General features: G+C 45.5%; 1 protein-coding gene across 4 annotated transcripts in view; it reads right to left on the bottom strand.

Annotated features, from left to right (window-relative positions):
* The window catches only part of Daam1 (dishevelled associated activator of morphogenesis 1), a 174,536-nt gene that overhangs the window by 93,578 nt on the left and 60,090 nt on the right, over positions 1–20,868 (bottom strand). For all 4 annotated transcript variants that reach the window (XM_028858344.2, XM_028858334.2, XM_028858351.2 and 1 more), the window contains exon 2: positions 9,250–9,469. In XM_028858344.2, coding sequence (XP_028714177.1) covers positions 9,250–9,432 — 183 coding nt within the window. In that variant the 5' untranslated portion in view covers positions 9,433–9,469. The remainder of the gene's footprint in view (positions 1–9,249; positions 9,470–20,868) is intronic.

Below are 20,868 nucleotides of genomic sequence, written 5' to 3'. Positions count from 1 at the left end.
TAACTACACTGACCACACCACATCTGTCCAATAGGAAATCAAAAATCTAACATGAATAGCTTATTTTCAAATGACTTGGAATGGTCCTGGTAAGATAAAATACACACAAGATTGGAAGGAATAGTCTTTCCTTAAGCTTTAGAGAAGCAGAGGACTAGAAGGAAATGTATGAAGCCATTTTGACCATCAAACTTTTTTTAAGCAGACAGGATGTAAGCCAGTACAAAGAAATACATAACATCTACTGTCATAAAAACCTGCTGCCAGATTTTAGAAGCAATACAATGTTCTATTCAAAAACACAACAGATACAGGCATGTAAAACTACACAGATTAACACTGGCCAGTATTATAAACCATCAGCTGTTCTCAGGGCTAGAGCAATTTGTTTATCAAGTTCTGAATTTGAGATTGCTTTTGTCTCCTTTAAACCAACTGCACATTGGCAGCAGTTCACACTAACTGCATAGGAATTTTAGCACTGCACACACACAAGTCCATTATCTATACACCACTTCCTTTTGTGATGCAGTGCACATTGTCAAACTGGTGTTAAGCAGTTTTTCTCTAAGAACTTATCAAGTTAATTTATTAAAAAATGCAAAGTGTAATTGGAAGATCTACTCAGTATTTTTTTTTACTTTACTGTCAATTAACAGTGTCCCTTAGCTAACAGCATTCTCTTTGGTCTTTTCTGAGTTTATCAGGTGGAAACAGACTTCCTGGAACTAGAACATTCTTAATATCAATTCCTTCACTCAGTTCTGGTTCTTGGCTTCCCAAACAACTGAACACTCTGTAGCTATTCTAGAATAAAACCTGATCCCCTCTGCTTGTTACCAGAAATCCTTTATACTCTAATTAAAAAACAATAGATCAAAACCAGAACTTCTTACAACCAGAGTTTTTTCTTCTATCAGTTTAAAATTACATGTTCCTGCTAACCAATTATTTTTCCAACTTCCAATGGAGACAGAAACTGAATAGCTCCCATAAGATACTTTCTATTCTTAGCCATGATTTTAGTACAAAGGCACGTTTTAAAAAATAAGGAGCTAAAACATGATGAAACTTCTCATTGATTCTGATGATAACAGAAGAATTTTATTATTACAGAGGGCTTATAATAGTTCCAGTAATAAGAGAAATGATTTCAACAGCCTGAAAAAAGGAGGTAACAATTCTCATGGCTAACAGAACAAAATTTGCAGTCTAAGAACCTTTCTAAAAAAAACCCAGAAATCTCACACTCACACACACACACACACACACACACAAAAGCACACACACACACACACACACACACACGCGCGCACGCGCGCGTGTGCGTGCGCGCGCATGCATGCATACACACATTCACACATGCATGCCTATGTGCGCACGCATGTGTACACACACACACACACACACACACACACACACACACACACACACCAGTTTAAACAGAATGACCTCTATGGGCTATAATGTTAAAGCCCAGTTCATTAAATTGCTGGGTTCTATAACCCTTCAAACGAAATGCCCCATTGTCATCGCTCTTGGTTGTTCACCAGAACATGATGGAAAGAACCTATTCCTGAAAACACCACAGAGTTGGGATATAGGACATAGAGAAATTAACCTGGTACTGACTCAGAAGCTTCCTCCCAAACAGCTAACTTTCATAGTGCCAGAAAATTTGATACAGGCTGCTAAGAAAGAAAAGTCATCAATAGTCTTACCTAGTTATGGACTCTGTGAGCTACAACCATGACTGGCCCAGAAAATATGCTCATTGTTACAACAGTGACATGAATGTTCCAGGAGTAACCAAATGCTTTCTGATGGGATGTGAGACTTACTACACAGAGCTGAACTCATGCCTGGTACTGTAAACCTGGCCAAGAACCCTTGGCTGGGAGGCCATAGACCCTATGGGAGAACCTACTATTATTTTACTAAGCAGATATGCATCAAACTATCTTCTAAACATTTATTTGTATACAAATGGTATAGTTTCAATCCTCATTAGAGAAACTTGTTTTTGCAGTGGACAGCAATTAATACAGAGACTTATAGAATGAGTAACTGTAGAATATTCAGTTCTAAATGAGACAACTATATCACACTCCTTACCCACATGGCTTGGGGAACATAGCAAAGGAATGGGCATAAAGACTATAAGAACAAGACATTGGAATGTGTCTTAGATTTCTGTTACTGTGATAAGAATCATGACCAAATCAACTGTGGAAGAATGAATTTATTTCATTTTACACCTTTAGGTAACACCCATCACTGAGGAAAGTCAAAGCAGAAACTCAAGGCAGGAACGTGGAAGTAGGAATTGGAGCAGAAGCCACAGAGGAGTACTGCTTACTGGCTTGCTCAGTTTGCTTTCTCATATACTGCAGGACTGACTACCTTACCTAGGAATGTTACTGCCCCCAGTGGGCTAAAATCTCCTACATCAATCATCGGTTAAGAAAATGCCCCCATAGTCTCACCTACAGGCCAGTTTTATGAAGGCATTTTCTCAACTAAGATTCCCTCTTCCTGGGTATATCTAGGTTTGTGTCAAGTTGATAAACAACAACCAGCACAGGAAGATTGCTGCAGAACTCTCATTTGAAAGGACGGGACTGCTGCAGTCATGAACTCACAGCAGCTGTGGTTGCCTGCACAAGACCGGCACAAGATCAAACCAGCCATAATCCCAGCATAGATGTGTAGGGGCCCACAAAGCCCTGTCTGTCTCTATGTGAGGATCTTGGACAATTCAAGGCTGTGGGGAAAGGAGAGTCAGCGTTCTTCAGGGAAGTAGGTTGACCATCCTCCAGCGGATGGCCCGATACCCCCACACATATAGCCAAACGATTAGAGTCACAGGGTTACAAAAAGAGGACCTGGAGTTCAGAGAAGTATGGCGGCAGGAGGGGTGAAGCATCCAGGAGGAATTAGAAGGAGGGTGGACCTGACCAAAATGCATTGTACATATGTATGAAATGCTCAAAGAATGAATTAAAAGATTTGAAAGGGATTTTCTGAAATCAGTTACAAATGCACATTAGTAGAGAAAGGAGGTGAGATGTGAGTTATAAATATGCCAAAGAACAGTGAGATGTTGGAAGAGAGGCTGAGGAATTTATTCCAGGAGAACCTCCCATGAAAATTGGGTGTATAAAGCCTCTTCTCTCAAAAAAGGATGTTTGAGCCTGAGTGGACCCTTTCTTAGCACTGGGTCACGTAGGACAGGATTGCATGTTTATAGGCCTGTCTTCACTGCTTGACCAGCAGCTCTAGGGCATCATCAAGGATGGTGTTGTGTCTGCTTGGGATCTAGCACAGACAGGCACTTACCACACACTCACATCACAATAATCAATCTGTTGGTGACTAACACATTGTCTGCTTATCCTCAAAGACATCTATTGAAAATATTAAAATGCAAGTTACTTGAGAAGGACAGTTTACAGGGCTGTTGTGTCTAGTGCTTTCCAAATAAATGAGATGAGATCATCAGTTCTTTAAGTGCTTCTAGAACAAACATGGGTGCAACGAGTTTTAAGGCACCAATGTTAAATCACAGACTGCCCCTGCTCTCTATTTTGATCTAGGCAAAGACCAAAGAGTAAAAAGTGGGGGGGGGGGTATGGGAAGAGAGGGAGATGGAAAGGGTGAGGGGAGGAGGGAGGAAGAGAGACAGAGAATAAGCAGGGTAGAGGATATGGGGAGGTACAATGTTCAAACGACATAAAACACACAGTTAGTAGCAATTGATCAATACGTCAATGAACGATTTAGTTGTAATAATCCATAGCAGTTAGAAATGATCAGGAAATCTTATTTTAGACAACACACATATACACTGTGGAGTGGAACACACTTAAAAGCAGGTGGGAAGGAATGAATAAAAACAAGTGTTGGCAAAGATATAAAGAAATTGGGATGTACTTTGCCATCTATCTATAGCTATACATGAGGCAAAATGGCTTAGCAGGATAAAGGCTCTTGCTGTATATGCCTGATGACCTGAGTTCAATTCCTAGAAATCACATAAAGGTTGCAATTGACTTTACAAAGTCGTCTTTGTGACTGCCATATGTGTGACATATGTGCCCACATATACACATCACACACACAAATAAACAAACACATAAATACATAAACGATTTGAAAAAGAGACCGGAAGCTTCATAGGCTGCTTGTGGAAATGAGAGGCAGGGTGGCACTTTGGAGCAGACTGACAGCTCTCAAAGTCAAACACAGCTCTCTTAGGCCCCAGCGCTTCTACTAGTGTGTCTGGACCAATGAGAGCCACCAACATATTCACATGTCAAAACTTCCATATCCGTGTTTATAGCAGCATTCTTCATAATATTGCTAAACTGGAGCCGGGCGGTGGTGGCGCACGCCTTTAATCCCAGCACTTGGGAGGCAGAGGCAGGCGGATCTCTGTGAGTTCGAGGCCAGCCTGGGCTACCAAGTGAGTTCCAGGAAAAGGCGCAAAGCTACACAGAGAAACCCTGTCTCGAAAAACAAAACAAAACAAAACAACAAAAAAAAAATATTGCTAAACTGGAAAAAACAAAAAAAAATTCTAAAATACCCATCAATTTTGAAAAATTCCTAAAATGTGATATACCTCTATGATAAAATGTTATTTGGCAATAATTAGAAATGAAGAATTAGCAACCATACAATGGAGGAATTTTGACATGACATAAAGGATATCAGTTACTAAGATCTATATTTCGTGATTCCATTTGTTCAAACTGTCTGAGAAAAGCAAATTCTCCAACACATAAAGTAGTTTAGGGGCTGCCAGGGGATGGCGGGGCTCAGGGTGGGTAGGAAGCGATGGTCAATGGATAGGAGGGTTATTTTAAGGGCAACAAAATTGCCTAGGCAGAATTTGGTGGTGGCTGCAGTCTTATGGATTCACTAAAGGCCACAGCACTGTGTGTTCTGCACAGATGAACATGTGAACAGGTAAACGTGTTTAGTTTAAGGGGCAGTGGGTAGGCTGGTGTAGCTCAGCAGCATAGCCCTTGTCTAGCAAATGCAAAGCCCTGGGTTTCAGCTCCAACACCAGAAGAAGAAAAGAAATGATGTGGCCAAGTGCCTCCATTTCTTATTGCCCCATGTGTGGCAGGGAGACTGCCAGGACAAGGCACACCTTCCTGGCTGTCTCTTCAAAGACTCACATGCTCAACCTCCTTCCGGGTTTGTTTCATTAGTGAGGTGATATGGTTGCAATACACACTCTGAAAGAAAGTCATTTGGTATCGCTTTTTAAAACGGCGGCACAGTGACTCATCAGTCAGGATAAGGGAAGGAGTCGGACCCGACCCGCTCTGCTGAGCCCATTTCCAGCAGATGCAGAGAGAAGGGGCCATAGGGCAGGGCTCACACAGCTCGCAGACCAGCTTCCAGGAAAGCAGAAGACTGGACATTGCTGAAAACTGTCCTCAGAAAGAACCTGAATTACCTCCATCACTCCTGATGCACTTGGCTGTCGACTACAATTCACCTCCTAGGTGCCAGCCCACCTCCCTGCCTGCCTGCCTGCCTGCCCGTCTGCCCTTCCTCCCTCCCTCTTCTTCCTTCCTTCCTTCCTTCCTCCCTCCCTCCCTCCCTCCCTCTCCTTCCTTCCTTCCTTCCTTCCTTCCTTCCTTCCTTCCTTCCTTCCTTCCTTCCTTCCTTCCTTCCTTCCCTTCCTTTTTCTTACTTTCTGTACTGGAAATTGAACCAAAGCCCTCTCACATGCTAATCTGTACTACTGAGCTATATACAAAGCATTCTACTTACTTCTTTATTTTAAGACAGGGTCTCATTAAGTTGTCCAGGCTGGCTTTGAACTTAGGATCCTCCTGCCTCACCCTCCCAAATAGCTGGGAATTCAGGCCTGTAATACCAGGTCCAGCTAGTTGCCAGCATTTTGTGTTTGGTTTTGTGTTTTATTTATCCTCTTTAATCTTTACACCGACTCTCTCACTGAGAGAAGGAATCAAGCTCAAACAGAACCTGCCTTGAAAGAACTTCCCTCAGACTGCAGGCCAAGCAGGCGACTAGAAGTGCTGACTGAAGAGCCAGGTGCCCTCTGCCATCAGTTCCTTCCCAGGCCAAGGGCAAGCAGGATTCTTTCTACAACTGAGCAGGAGAACCCGGAGAAGAAGCTTCCAGCACTTTGAGCCTACCTCTCAAGCCTCAGGCCTCCCCCGGCAATTGGAAGGGTTTGTGGTCTCAGTCCCTGAAGTCAGAGGTAGACAAAAATCCATCGTCACTCACCAGGACAGACACAAACCTCAGGATAATTTGTTTTCCAATGGTTTTGGCTTAAAGTTCTGGTTTGGCATTGGTTTTTTTTTTTTTTTAAACAACTAGCAGCTGTAGGCAATTTTCTCACACACAATAGAGACATCAATAAGCAGAGAGTGGAATTTTCTCTCTCTGAATGCAAAGTAACAAGCAGTCTTCAAGGCGTACAGGGAGCTGCCACCACCAGTTCCTGGGGAAGTTTCAATGCAGGAGTCTGACAGAATATGCTGGAAGGGGAACAGATGCAGACTATGCGGGGATACCAGCTCTTCCCTGGCTCCACAACCCACAAGGGCTTCAGCTATCAGTGGCACACCTCTCCTCGGGTACACATTCGATGATAAAGCACTTTGAGCAGGAAATAAAACCAAGCCATAAATGTACCATTATTGCCCTTCTCCACAGCCCCTCCCTGCGAGAGGACTATGCATCCTCCATCCATCTCAGTGACCTCAGCCTTGGCCATGTGACTAGTGGCGCCAACCTCTACAAAAGAATGACACTTTCTAACCCCGTGCTCTCAAGTGTGTCCATGTGATCAGCGCTGGCAATGAAAGGTGGGCCCCGGTGACATGCTACCTGCGGGCTTGGAGACTGCTGCTTTCTTCCCTCTTGGAAAGAAAGCGGCAAGGAAGAGAACCACAGCGGGCCTGGGGAGAGCACGCGGCACTAATGCAGGGTGAGGCTTGGCTGGCGGAACCAAGCTTTCACGGCTGCAGCAGAAGCCAGCTGGAGAGGATGGGCAGCCAGCAACACGACCTGCCCTTCCCCCCAGCTTTCTGAAAGTCTCCCCTGACCATATTCCTCACCACACCCCACAGCAAGAATAGGCACGATCCCTGCAGGGGAACGTCGCACTTGTACCTTTGGTGATGTTAGAACCTCACGATCAACCGATCCCCTCTGCTGCTATCAGCAACTGAACTCGTTTTCTCATTTCTGAAGGCTAGGTCTAACTTTCTCTGTGTGTGCGTGCTTTGTCTTGTTTGAGACAGGGTTCCAGGGATCCCAGGATGGCCGCAAAGTTGCTATGGAGCCTGGGATAACTTTGAATGTCTGACCCCCCTGAGTCATCCCACCCAGTTGATGCAGGGCTGGTGACTGAATCCAGGTGTCACGGTTAATCCTCATTGTCAGCTCATTAAGATTTAGAATCCACCATGGATACACAAGTCTGGGTATGTCTGTGAGGGTGTTTTCAGGAAGATTTAACTGAGCAGGCCAGACCCGCCCTGAATTCCGTGGGCTGGAGTTGTGGACGGACACGGGAGTCAACACCCAGCGTCTCTGCTTCCTGAAGGCAGACACATGTGACTCCTGGTTGTGCCACACGCCTGCTGCCCCGCCTTCCTGTCACGATGGACCAAAGCCAGAGAGACTCTTCCTCCCTTCAGTTGCTCTGGGTCAGGCTGCTTACAGTGAGGAGAAAAGCCGTACATCAGGCATCTTGTATGCCAGGCAGGAACCCTACCGACGGAACTCTGCCCAGAGCCACCTGTGCGCAAGTGGGCATGTGCCGTGCAGCATGCGGGTGTGTGGGGGTGTAGCCCAGGCTGGCCTTGAGCTTACTATGGAACACAAGATGACCTTGAATTCCCAGTCTTCCCACCTCGGTTTCTTAAGTGCTGGGATTGCAGGCATGCCCCATTACAGCTGGGTTTAGCTTTTTATGTTGAGACCTAAAATAAAGTTCTTCCGAGTGCAGAGAAGAGAGAAGGGATAAAATATTCCGTATCATAAAGTATAAACATGTAATCATAAGCTATCTCTTTTTATCCTAATCAACGCTGCTCAAAAATAGGCTCATTTCTTCCCCTCGGGAGACCAAAACGCAAACCTCAGCTCCGCAGACTCTCGCTGGCTCATCTTTCCGTTTCTGAACTCTCATCTGTAGCCAGAACAACACTGTCAGTCCCCTGGCGGGCTGTGACCCAGCCTGCTTTCTACCCTAGGAATCTAGCAAAAGACCACACTCTCGAGCATCCGCCACACAACTACATGGTCCAGTGAGAACAAACTCCACTCCGAATGCCAGCTGGAATCAAAGTCACTGCACTCCTGTGACTTCACTGAGCACCTTGAGGGGGCAGGCACTGGACCACTGGCTGTGGCCTGCTCTGGCTTAGGCACTGCAGCAATCCTGAGAGGAGGTGTTTCCCCTACGCTTTCCAGAAACTGGGATCAGAAGAATAACATGACCATCTATACTTTAGGCAAATTCCAAGTAGTGATTTGAAGCAAGATCTTGCTGATCTCTATACCAGCTCTCTTTAAATTCTGCCACAAAGGTGAAGAGCCCATTTGCACCTCTTGATGAACAGGTCTACACGATCTATATCATCTCATTTGAGGACAGTGATCTCTACAGTGTGATGGCATCTATAAAAAGTTTCCCACAACAGCTGCTACTCCAATCCTATCATTAGTCTAAGTAATGATACCGCACTTAAGTACTAATGTCTTTCACCAAAGTTCAAAGACAAGTTGGGAAGCATGACTAGTTTTCAAATAGCACTAATACCACATACTGGGAGAGGAGGGGGAACACTGAAGCATGCCAAAGGTGTGATGTAGGTGCAGGAGTTACACACATAAGGATAGACCTGAGGAAGAATGAGGACGAATTCGAAAGAGTAAGTTAGGATACACTTGCCCTTTATCTACCACTATTTGAACAACCAATTATAGAAATCTTTCTGCCTATTTGAAGCACCAACAAAACCCTTTGTATGTAGACTCATAGAAGCCTTTTCAACACCCACTCACCTGCCACGATGTACACACACACACACACACACACACACACACACACACACACACACGCTTCTCCATAGCTCAGTGAGGACAGTAAGGGATACAGCCAAGCCAAGCCAACCCACCCATCCCTCCCCTCTTCTCCTCTGGCTTATCAACAATGAGAGCATGATAGCATAGACATCTGGGACTCACCACAAGTTCACTGAACATGACATCCAGCTCCTCCACAGGGGGCATGGGCAGTGCTGGCTCCATGGTCTGAAGTGCAAAGTTGCTGTCATTCCGAAGCCGATATGTGATCTCTGGGTGGTCATTGTTTCGGAAACAGCAAAAGATAAACGAAATCCCTCGTCCACCTCTCTTCCTTGGGGCCATGGTTGAGTTCTCTCCTATTTCTTGATATTACTAAACTCTGTGAAAAGAAGACACAACATGGTTGAGTATGACAGAAAAATCAAACCAATTCAAAAGAGAGTTCCCCGTGCTCTGGCAACGTGTGGCCTCTATAGGAAACAGAGAGTCTGGCATCTAAACAGGCGAGAACCCATGTCCTTCCATTCACTTATTGAATGCTTCCGTAGGCCACCTGTGTACAAACAGTGCAGCTCCAGCCACTGTACCCTGCACCACGCTCTGGCCAGTCCACCTGATGGCCATTCTTTGTATGGAATTCCTTTTCCTCAGGAATGACTGCTTCTGAAACTTCTCTTTGCAGCAGACAGAAGTCACTTCAGAAAACCACAGCCAATCTATATGCAGAGTTGTAGAGCCTAACCCCAATGGACACCTCTACAAAACACTCCCACCCCTAAGGCCCAGGGAACACCGCAGGACAGAGACCTGGAAGACTCTAAGAGACAGAGGAGGATTAGGGAGTTTGCTGTGAGGCTGTGTCTCCTAGCAGCATCAGAAGCTATACTTATAAAGTCTTACAAACATGACTGTCCAAATGTGAGCTGAGGAAGGATGACACCAATGACCACACCAAACTGGATGGGGAAAAGTCCACGAAACCTCAACCCAACACCAAAAAAAACCATAGGCAACTAAGTAAAGCTGGAAACGGGAGAGGCGGTCTTACCCAGGGAAGAGTATACCAATTGGTTGCCTGGTGCCAAATGGTCATCCCTAAAAACGTGCATACAAGCAACACTGTATGTACTCAATAGGTTACATTTTGGAATATATATGTTTATGAAAATACATATATGCATGTAGTAACTATTAGTGAAAAAAGAAGCCAAGAATTTGAAGGAGAGTGGAAAAGGTTAATGGAGGGGAGTTTTGGAGGGAGGAAAAGGAAGGGAGAAGTGTTGTAATTATATTATAACCTCAAAAATAAACACCAACCACCAAAAAAAAAAAAAAGAATGATTATCTCTTCTTTGGTCCCTAGGAAATCTCATTATCCCTTTTTCTTTAAGTTAAAGCTTCATATTTTTTTCTTTTATTTATTTATTTATTTGTTTGTTTGTTTGTTTGTTTGTTTGTTTGTTTATGGGGTGGCATTTTGTGCCACAGTGCATGTGTGGTGTCTGGGGACAGTTTGGGGGAGTCATTACTGTCTTTCTGACATGATGGTTCCTGGTACTGAACTAGAACTCAGGTCACCAGTCTTGGTGACAAGTGTCTTTCCCTGCTGAGCCATCGTGTCAACCCCAGCATCCTTTAAAGTTAGGTTGACTTGGTAATGTTGACCAGACGCGCAGGCAGGCATCCCCTATCTGTCCTGGCACGTGTGCAGTCCTGTTCGTATGCCTGCATCTTCTGTCAGTGACAACTCAAGCCCACGGCCTAATGTACTTTGTCCAGAGCCAGAGGAGCCGCTCGCTCTGTGAATGTTTAACACAGAGGAAGGTAATGGAGAATCAAGAGCTTTAGGGATTAGGGCTTTTTAAACAGAAAGACAAGAGTCCACCAATAAGGGAAATATTGAAATAAATTATAGCAGGTTCACACAACAGAATACTATGAATTCATTAAACAGAAGAAGACATCCAAATATGTAAGTAAAAAAAGTCCAGATGTTATAGTATACCCTCTCTACTCTGCAGGGTGTTTTCAGAACATATTAAGATGTATGGACATATGAAAAGATACTAATAGCAGTAGCATCAAAGATAAAAAGGTTTGGAGAACTGTGTCTTTTATCTTGTAGCCCTTTGAATTTTCACCATAAAGGTGTTTTTAAGGGGCTGAGTACTTTTTGAGTTCCAACCATATTTTGTCTGGGAATTCTTTCCAAGGGATCCAATCAAAGGGAAAACCAAGTCCAAGGAAAGCCATCTCCTGAGTGCTACCACAGCACATTTTAAGAGTAATCTCGCGGACAGGAAAACAGGCCCTGGCAGGTGATCGAGTGAGGGCAGTACTTCCCTGGAGAGGCCAGCCTGAAGCTGGAGGCCCAGCCCATGTAGGAACAGTAGTGCAAACATCTGTAATAGATGGGAAACAGACAGGAGAGGCCAGGAGCTCTCTTCCGGCTGGCCTAGCTCAGGCAGCGGGAGACAAGAGACATGTCTCAAGCAAGGTGGAAGGGGACAGGGTCACCGCACTTCAGAGCTGTGGACAGGTGACTTGCCGGAGAGCTATAGAGACTGCCAAGCCCCTCCCAGGGGGAAGACAGCTCATTTCAGAGATGAAGTCAATGATACCACGTTGATAACTAGGACAAAGCAGTCTGTCCTCCCACACCAGGCTAGCAGATGGCAGGACTTCATAAAGACAAGAACAGGTCCAGGGAGAGAAGAACTGCATCTATAGAAACGTCAACTGATCTCGGGGCTGATACACAGAAGCAGGTTCAGAACTGGGCTGCCTCCAAGGTGGAAGTGAAAGCCAGTGAGCCGTAGCTATGGGAGACACAGGCAGCTCCCTGTGAGCCGGGGATAAGGCAGAGGGAAGGAGACCCTGGCTGGCACTGGTGTCTTCAAACCAGTTTCCTCTTAAAAATGCCCAGGACAATAATATGCCCTAACAATCTCATAAAACTCCTTGCAAATAAAAAGAACATGCACAGCTGGGCGGTGGTGGCGCACGCCTTTAATCCCAGCACTCAGGAGGCAGAGGCAGAGGCAGGTGGATCTCTATGAGTTTGAGACCAGCCTGGGCTACAGAGTGAGATCCAGGACAAGGCACAAAAACTACATGGAGAAACCCTGTCTCAAAAAACAAGCCAAAACAAACAAACAAACAAATGCACAAGCTACCAATTGTCTCTTGAGCCTCCACAATCTGCCCAGTCTGCCTTTCCACCTCACCATGGGTTACTGCACCTAAAACACACTGATGATTTGGCTTTGACCTCAGGACCTTGTACCAACAATGTCGGAGACTGGCATTTGAGGTCTACATCGGTACAGGGCTGGGTCCTCGTAATAAAAACACTAGCACTCTGTCAGAGGACACCCTGATGCCTGTCCACAGCAGTTATCTTTCCATGTCCCATACACTATTCTTCCACCGCGGTGAAGTTCTTCATAACAGTTGCCGCTGGTTGGAATTCTCCTATGTGGTGATCTTATGAAGGAGGAGCCATGATAGTAAATATTTAAGGAATACACAATTTTAATATTCAAGCTCATTTTAAAGGGCTCTACTCCAAAAAGTTTAAAAACTCTGGGGAATGAAGATGAAAGCTGGACTCATAAGGTTTTCAGCTTTTAGAGAACAATACAGGATTGTTGTACTTAACAATACAAATAGAAACACAGGACAGAGACTAGAAACAAGTGTGTCAGCATTCAGAAATAGTTAGCTCTGGAGAGATTTTTTTCTTTGGTTTTGTCCCTAAGTTTTAAAAGTGAAACTCACTCTACCAACATGGAGCACCTGCAAACCCCACTGCAGAATTGCCATCCATTTGTTGGTTTCCTCGTTAACATTTTGGGTAAGTTTTTATACATAACTCTGGCTTGCATACACCTCTGGGATTGAGCCCTTCGCTGTCTGGAGGGTGAGGGGAGTGCATGGCTTCTGAACATCTGCAACTCCAAGTGCTTGGGGCATGAAGGGAGGGAGGGACATGGCCCTGCAGGACAACCTTGGCTCTGAAATAAAGACTCAGCCTAGACATCTAACATCTTACTGAACTGGAACATGCATTCCTTGGTCTAAGGTATACATGTATAAGGTCATACAACACACATGCAGTACTTGGCAGTCCTTTGACCAGTGTTGATCTGTACCTGCTATGTCCCATAGACAGTGAGCACCCAAGGATTCAGAAATGGGAACTTAGAGCCGGGGAACAGTAGTACATCCAATCTTTAAAACAAAGGTAATATGACATGCCCTGCCAGAAAGCTCCAGGGAAACCAGCAATAAGATCTGGAAACAGTCCTTAGCAGACAAGCAGGACAGTCTGACAGAGGGGACGGTGCAAGTACTGATGAGGGAGGGGCACAGAGGGTGCTGGGCATGTGTAGCCGGAGGCAGTCTAGTGCACGTCCTCCATTTCCCATGGCAAAGCCCTGGGCTCTCACTGCCTTGCTCAAAATCTGCTAACAGTTCCCTCAGTACTATTCTAAATTGGCTTCCAGTGCTCCAAACTGGATTTTGGCCCATTTTTCCCATGTTTTCCACTTTGTTACTAATGTCCTACTTTATCCACAGGCCACTTCCTATGCCCCCAAACTATCCTGCACTCCTATCGTTTCTACCTAGGAAGTCCCTTGCTCTTCCTGACTTCTGTCAACATCCTCCCACCCACCAGTCCCAGGCTCTGGAGCAGAGCGCGCAGGCCGTGGGACACAGCTGGGCTGAGGGCAGCTGCAATCCAGTTCAGCGTTTCTTAGAGCAACGGAGCAAAGCCTGCAGACAGACACACATTCTGACCGGGTGTTTCTGCTTCTGGGAATAGACTTCACATGCTCAGAGACACAATCAAAGATTCTCTCTCCCTCCCTCCCTCCATCCCTCCCTCCCTCTCTCTCTCTCTCTCTCTCTCTCTCTCTCTCTCTCTCTCTCTCACACACACACACACACACACACACACACACACACACACACACACACACTAAACCATTATCTGAAACAGCCAATAAACTAGAGCATAAAGTAAGTGATAATGATGGAAATCATCTAACAAATGTTATGATGGCACAAAGATGATGGATCAGCAGCAGCTATTTGTAAGAGGATACTTAGTGACATGCTCATAACTAAGTATACAGTATCACATTTTTATTAAAAATCCATATGCATAAGAAGAATGGGAGAACTTTATCACTATCAGCAGCAGTTGACTCTGTGATATATGTGAACCACCTTGATTTTTTAGGACATAAAGCTCTATTATGCCTCATATTGTTATAATGAAGGCACACTATTTGCACTATTAATGAAAAGAGATTTATTTTAAAAATAATTGATGTGATTATTTGCTAGCTTTAGAAGAAGGAAGTGTGGAAAATGCCTATTAAAATACTCAAATGAGATGCGTCAGGTCCCAAGTCCCATCTCCAGCACCGCTAACAGAACAAAGAAGAGGAAGACAATATCCAGCTGACTGGAGATTGATTGCTGATTGGTACAACTAGCTGGCCAGACTACTTGTGGGAAGGACTGGTTGTTTCCCCTGTGATCTGCTGCCAATGGCTGTTGTTATAATACACAGCACAAACACCTCAGCAACCTCACTGCGGGAAGGGGCTCTAGTCGGTGGTTCTCAACCTGTGGGTCATGACCCTTTGGGGAATCATAGATCAGATAGCCTGAATATCAGATATTTACATTACAATTTACAACAGTAGCAGAATGACAGTGATGATGTAGCAATGAAACAGTTTTCTGGTTGGGGGTCCCCACGCCATGAGGAGCTGTATTATATTGAAGTGTCAACTGCATTAGGAAGGTCGGGAACCGCAGCTCTAGCTAACTTCATGTCTGCATAGAGAGGCAGCTGGTGAACACCAGGTCAAGGGAGTCACGACTTCTCTCATTAAACTGTAACTCTCGGTGTTGGCCTTTGGTATGTGTCAAAAGGGCAGGAGCCACCATCTCCTTGAAAGCCAGGTCAGTGTCCTACAGAGCCTGTTAACAGTAAACTGCAGAGCGCATTCAGGGCAAGGTCTGTGTGGCTGGGGGAGGGGTGGGTGGAGCCCTCAGACTTCTGGGAAATAAAGGAAGAAAATGAAGTAGACTGAAATACACCAGGGGTGGCACCCCGAGTATCTTAAGGTCCAAGCTCAGGCTTCAAGTTCATGTTTAGCCACTTTTCCCAGGCAGTCTTGCTAATGACCCAACCTGTCCGAATCCTCATAGCATTTCACAATGCTATGATGTGCAGTTGACGGTTCAGTCATTTGTGAAGCTGGTATTTCTTCCCTCTTTGAAGGAGTCAACTCCATGAGGACAAATGCCCAAAGAGTATGTTGCTTAACACCTCACATACAAGACTGTGACCAAACAATTTGGAAAATTTGCATTTTCTAAGTTGTTTTATATAAAATCAAGCTATACTACATTCTGGTTGCATTGAAGGGCCAGGAAATAGTATTAGGACCTAAACCTCAGTCCAAAGTAGTTTTAAATCTTAAAGTACCATCCTCTATAAAGAGAATATGAAGATGTGACTAATTCTAACATGGGCAATAAGTTAGAGTCTACTCCGGATCAGAACTTGATCAAAATCATTTTGACAGGCATTTTTGTGCTTAGCCTCAGTAAGGCCCAGAGGTCAAGATTTCATGCTAGTTGCTCAATGGAACCACAACTGATTAAATGCACCTTTCAGTTACCCATCATGCACAGGGATGGCTGAGATGTCCAACTGGCTGCCATTTCATACACATATTTGGAACACCACTTTTCAGAGCCTCATCTCTTAGATACAGATCAAAACAGGAAGCAAAAGCAATCATCCCGTTGACTCTGAGGAGGAGCCACTTCCACAGGCCTGCTTTCACAGTATAAGCACGTCACTGACCACAGTAATTCCAACAGCTGCCTCGAGCCCTCCAAGCACACCACACCCATTACTTCTTCCCACCGCCTCTCGAGAGATGAAGCTGAGGAAGCAGGAGCCAATTAAGAAGAGAAGTTTGTGGAAGACTTGGTTTGCTGATAAAGTAGAGGTGTTTGTGCAGAAAAGTCTGGCCAACTGGGAGTGGGGCGTGGGGTGTGCAGAGAAGTCAGGCTGGAATCCAGTCCCCACCCTCTCCAACATCAGGGCACTGGCCTTAGGCAGCCACCTTTCACCTCCCAACAGAATGATTTCCACAGTTTCTTCTCCCTGGCCCTTGGTTTTCAGGCCAGGTGTTGGTAGACCTTTCCTGGTCTGGTTGACCAGACAGTAAATACTGTAGGCTCTGTAGGGAATTTGACCACTGTTACAAGTATTCAATGCTGCCATTTCCCATGAAAGCAGCCACAGGCATATGTAAACATGATGAGCCCAAGTTCTAATAAAACTCCACTCTAGAGAGTGAAATATGAATTTCCTATAACTTTATAATATCCAAGGCTGGGGATACTATTCAGTTGGTGAAGTGTAGCCTAACATGCACATAACTCAGGGTTCCATTGTAGAACCCCAGAACCCCACAAAATAAGATCTGGTGGTGTACATCTGTAATTCCAACAGGGGGATCACAAGTTCCCAGATAATGAACCACAGCATGGTGAGTTTAAGAATAGTCTCGGCCGGGCGGTGGTGGCGCATGCCTTTAATCCCAGCACTCGGGAGGCAGAGCCAGGTGGATCTCTGTGAGTTTGAGGCCAGCCTGGGCTACCAAGTGAGTCCCAGGAAAGGCGCAAAGCTACTCAGAGAAACCCTGTCTCGAAAAACCAAAAAAAAAAAAAAAAAAAAAGAATAGTCTCAACTATGTGAGACATTCTCTCTCAAAACAAACAATTTTTTTTAAAAACTTTAAAATGTTTTATCATATCCATAAACAGTATTTTTAAAACTTGTCCTCGACCACCAAATATACAAAAACCATTCTTAGTTCACAGACCAAAAGAGCAGGTGGCATGCCCACACAGGCCCTTGGGCTGCCGGCTACAATGGCTGCCCTTCTACATCAAATGCATCCATTTAATCTAGTGAGCTGTTGCAGACAGTGTTCAGGGAAGGCCCCACCTGATAAGTGACATTTAGCTAAGACCTAAAGGATGAAGTAGGAACAGCCCTGCAAAGTAGAAAGGATTCCAAACAGAAGGGGTGTGTGCACTGGCCTGGATCAGGGAGGAGACTGGCACATTTGAGTCAGAGGGAAACCCAGGCTGTGAGTAATAGCAGACTAGAGAGGGCAGAGGCCCAAACTCAAAAGGCGCATACACTGTAATGCCAGCCTGGTGACTTGATTTTCCTGTCTTCCTCTCCCAACTTCCCAAACACTGCCCAAGCTTAGGCCAACACACAAGTGGGCATATGCCATCATCAGACCTTGATAGCAGCTGCATGGTGGAACGCGTACACATGTACACACATACACCCACATACACAGGTCCACTTGCATGGATTAGTTCTTTCCTTCTACCATGGGTTCCAGGGCTTGAACTCAAGTCATCGGTATGAGCAGCAAGCGCCTTTATCTACCGAGCCATCTCAATAGCCGACGCTTTCCTTCCTTACCTACCATTTTTGGGACTCACTCCAATAACACCATGTTTATGGGCCTTAAACTTTCCAGGGACGGGTACACATTCTTGCCACAACTATTGTATATACACATAACTAAGTGCGTTCATAGTCTGTTTTTCCACCAGACTCAGGGACCCTGAGAGCAAGGACTAAGCCCTATTTAGTCCCTGACAGGCACTATCTTCTCAATAAATGCTTGCTGAACGAAAAGCATAAATGCCTAAGTGAGCAGATGGTCTGACCTCTGAATTTCAGGCATGTGACTCTGTGTTCTTCCCACAGTTGTCCTTGAGTCTGGGTTTTACAACCACAGGACATTTATAACCAGCAGAGTGCTGAGTACTCCTTAGCCACTGGTCAAGTTGTTGATGCTGTCAATAGCTTCCGCAGATAGAACTCACTCTCAAGGTATCGGCAGCTTCCCTGGAGGAGAGCAAAGGGTTTCTGGAAAAACCAGTTGACCCCTACTTTGTCAACTCATTCACAAATAGGCTCCATGGGAAGCTGGACTCACTGCAAAAACCTTTAGTTATTTCCCAAATTCCTTACTTTTAAAGAATACTTTGCTTAAGAAAATTTTCTTTTACTCAGTTATCCTTATCTGAATCCCCTCAATAGGCCAGGCAGAGCTGGAGACACAGATGGAGCACCACTCTGGGAGTTCACAGCCTAGCGGGGATGACTGGGGAGGGCACTTGTGGTTCTTGAAACCAGGAACCTGTGGGTCACATTTTGGCTCCTTTTTAATCAGCTCGGCCTGAAAGAAAGGACTAATTCCACCGTGATAGCTGGGCCTCAACCAGAACACTTTTCTAACCTCAGCTTCTGGCACGAGAGCAAGGGAAGAAGTCACCTCTGGGACATCCCGATGCAATCCACCTATAACATTACAGATGGCTATTGCTATGCCGCGCACAAGGAAGCAATTAAGGCGACTGAAGACGGGAGCAGGTGCATTTTGCTTAGCAAAGGGTAAGAAATTCAACCCATCTGTGGTCTAGCTCAGAGCCAGGGTCATTTGTACTGCTCTTTAGCAAACAAACAACACTTCTCAATGCAGCACAGGCCAGGAAATAAGGGCAGTTTGGGGGAATGTAGATGACGATGGTGATTGAGATGTTTTTCAATTGTCAAGACCCTTCAAGTCTGTACGAACAGCCTTTCTAGGGGTTTCCTTTGATAACGCCAGTCACGGCACAAGAGATAGGTGACATCTGCTTTCCACAAAGCAAGACACAGTGAGTACCTAATGTCTGGGGGAAATGTGAGTTCTGATGACAAAATTAAGTTTTCACAGATTTGTACATCATTTTAATTGGTTCATCGGACACTTCTGTCATATATTTTAAAGATGGCTGACCATACCAAGGGATCAGCACTCATTGGCTATGTTCTCAGGGTTTTTCCCTAACAGGAGTAGTTACAAAGGAAAGTACAGCCTAGATACGCTGGGACCAGGAAAGGAGCAAGAGGCACATAGCTCCTGCTAGCCACCCACTCACCTAAGTGCCAACAGTTTCTGCATGGACTCACAAGTTCAGTGGGGACCATTGGTCCTTCTCTAGCTCTGTTATTTTAACCAAGACACATTCATAGTAAATTCTCCAGTTAAAAAATCTCAACAACAAATTACCAGCATTTCTTACAACAAAGATATCTGAAATATCTGAGCCAAACTGAATTTAGGTCACACGCACAAACAGGGCCAAGGACAAACTCTGCATGGTAAGAGCGTCTGGACAAGGGTTGGGAGTCTCCATTCAGCTGCCCCACCTTTTGCTTTCAGAGCCTTGGTGCACTTCCCAGTTTAGTTTAGTTTAGTTCTCCATGGGGGTTCCAATGAAATGTGGGCTGCAGCCACACAACTCAAGGCCTCTTATCAAGAAAATGTGAAAGGAAAAGATAGCTTTGCTTCTTTCTCCGGCCATCTCTCTCCTCTCACATTCCTCTTGTCTAGTTTCATTTCCCAAGCACACCAGGTGCCAAGTGCCAAAGAATCATGGGATACAGTCAAAGGTTGCAGAAGCATCCGAAACCCTGCAACATCCTTTCTACCAGGAAACGGAAAGGGTGTTTCTCAGTCCATCAGCGGAGAGACAGCCCAGCCCTTCCCACACACTTGGTCCCAAAAGGATGTTCTACTAGGGCATGTCTTGGAGTGGCTCTGGGAAATTCACTCAGCAGTTGGTGCTCTCTCATCCCAGTAAGGTCTCTGATGCAAGAGGAAAACAGGGAGGGCATCCTACTCTTGCCCCACCCGACAACAGGGAAAACATTCCAAACCCCAACAGCCCAGGACCCCCTGAAAATCAGCACTTCTGCGCCCGCTGGTCATGAGGCATGCAGAGGAGTGCAAAGCACAAATCCAAACATATGCCCTTCCTCCCTTAGTTCTTCCCTAGATGGGGGGGGGGGAGAAGGGGCCCAAGTACACCACACAAACACCTTCAGGACAGACCAGGACACAACAAGTAAATCACACATTCTCAATTGTGTTTCCAAGTTCCTGCCTCAGATCTTGCCAGGAGCCCTGTGGCGCCCCCCCCCCCCCCATCTCTCATGGGAAGAGCAGACAAGGACACCTCTAGATTTTCACCCTGAAAAACTGGCATGTCTAGTGGCATGACTCAATATTTTAACCGAAGGTTCACGGTGTAAATCCCTAAAGCCAACAGAACACAGCTCTTGGTGAGGATGTCTGTGTTGCTCACATGACAGAAACCAGCGTCTGGAAGCCAAGACAGCTCAATCACCTGGGAGAAAAGCCAAACCAAAAGTGTCACTGGAGCTCCCCACCGGAGGAGTCACAGGCTCACCACAGAGCTGCGGCACTGGGCAGCAGACCTGTTGCTAGCCTGGGAGTTGAGCCGATAAACAAATTGAAGGTGAAGGCCAAAGACGCACAGATCATTTTCTCCCACTGGGTCCCTGTCTTGAGTGCCTCTAAAAGACCCACTCAAAGCCTGTCCAACGACACCTTTAAAAGTGAAGGTCACAAAAACACACGCAAGACTAACTGGCCAGCTGTGTCGCTCCATACCCTCCGCTGTTTAAGAGGCCAAGTTTGAGTCCTTAACAAGCAAAAGGATGTAGCGTCCTGATTCACCCCAGCGCTTTCAGGAAGAGCCCCAGGGTAAGACCATTCGTCACTGGGGAAGGACCTGTGTGTTGCAAGACACCAGCACACACTTGTTCCTTCCATGCTCTGGGACGTGTTTGATGGG

Source organism: Peromyscus leucopus, chromosome 14 (genome assembly GCF_004664715.2).
Source record: "Peromyscus leucopus breed LL Stock chromosome 14, UCI_PerLeu_2.1, whole genome shotgun sequence".
Taxonomy (NCBI): domain Eukaryota; kingdom Metazoa; phylum Chordata; class Mammalia; order Rodentia; family Cricetidae; genus Peromyscus; species Peromyscus leucopus.
The sequence above is the reverse complement of the archived record's forward strand: the minus strand, read 5'-3'. Positions and strand labels throughout refer to the sequence as shown.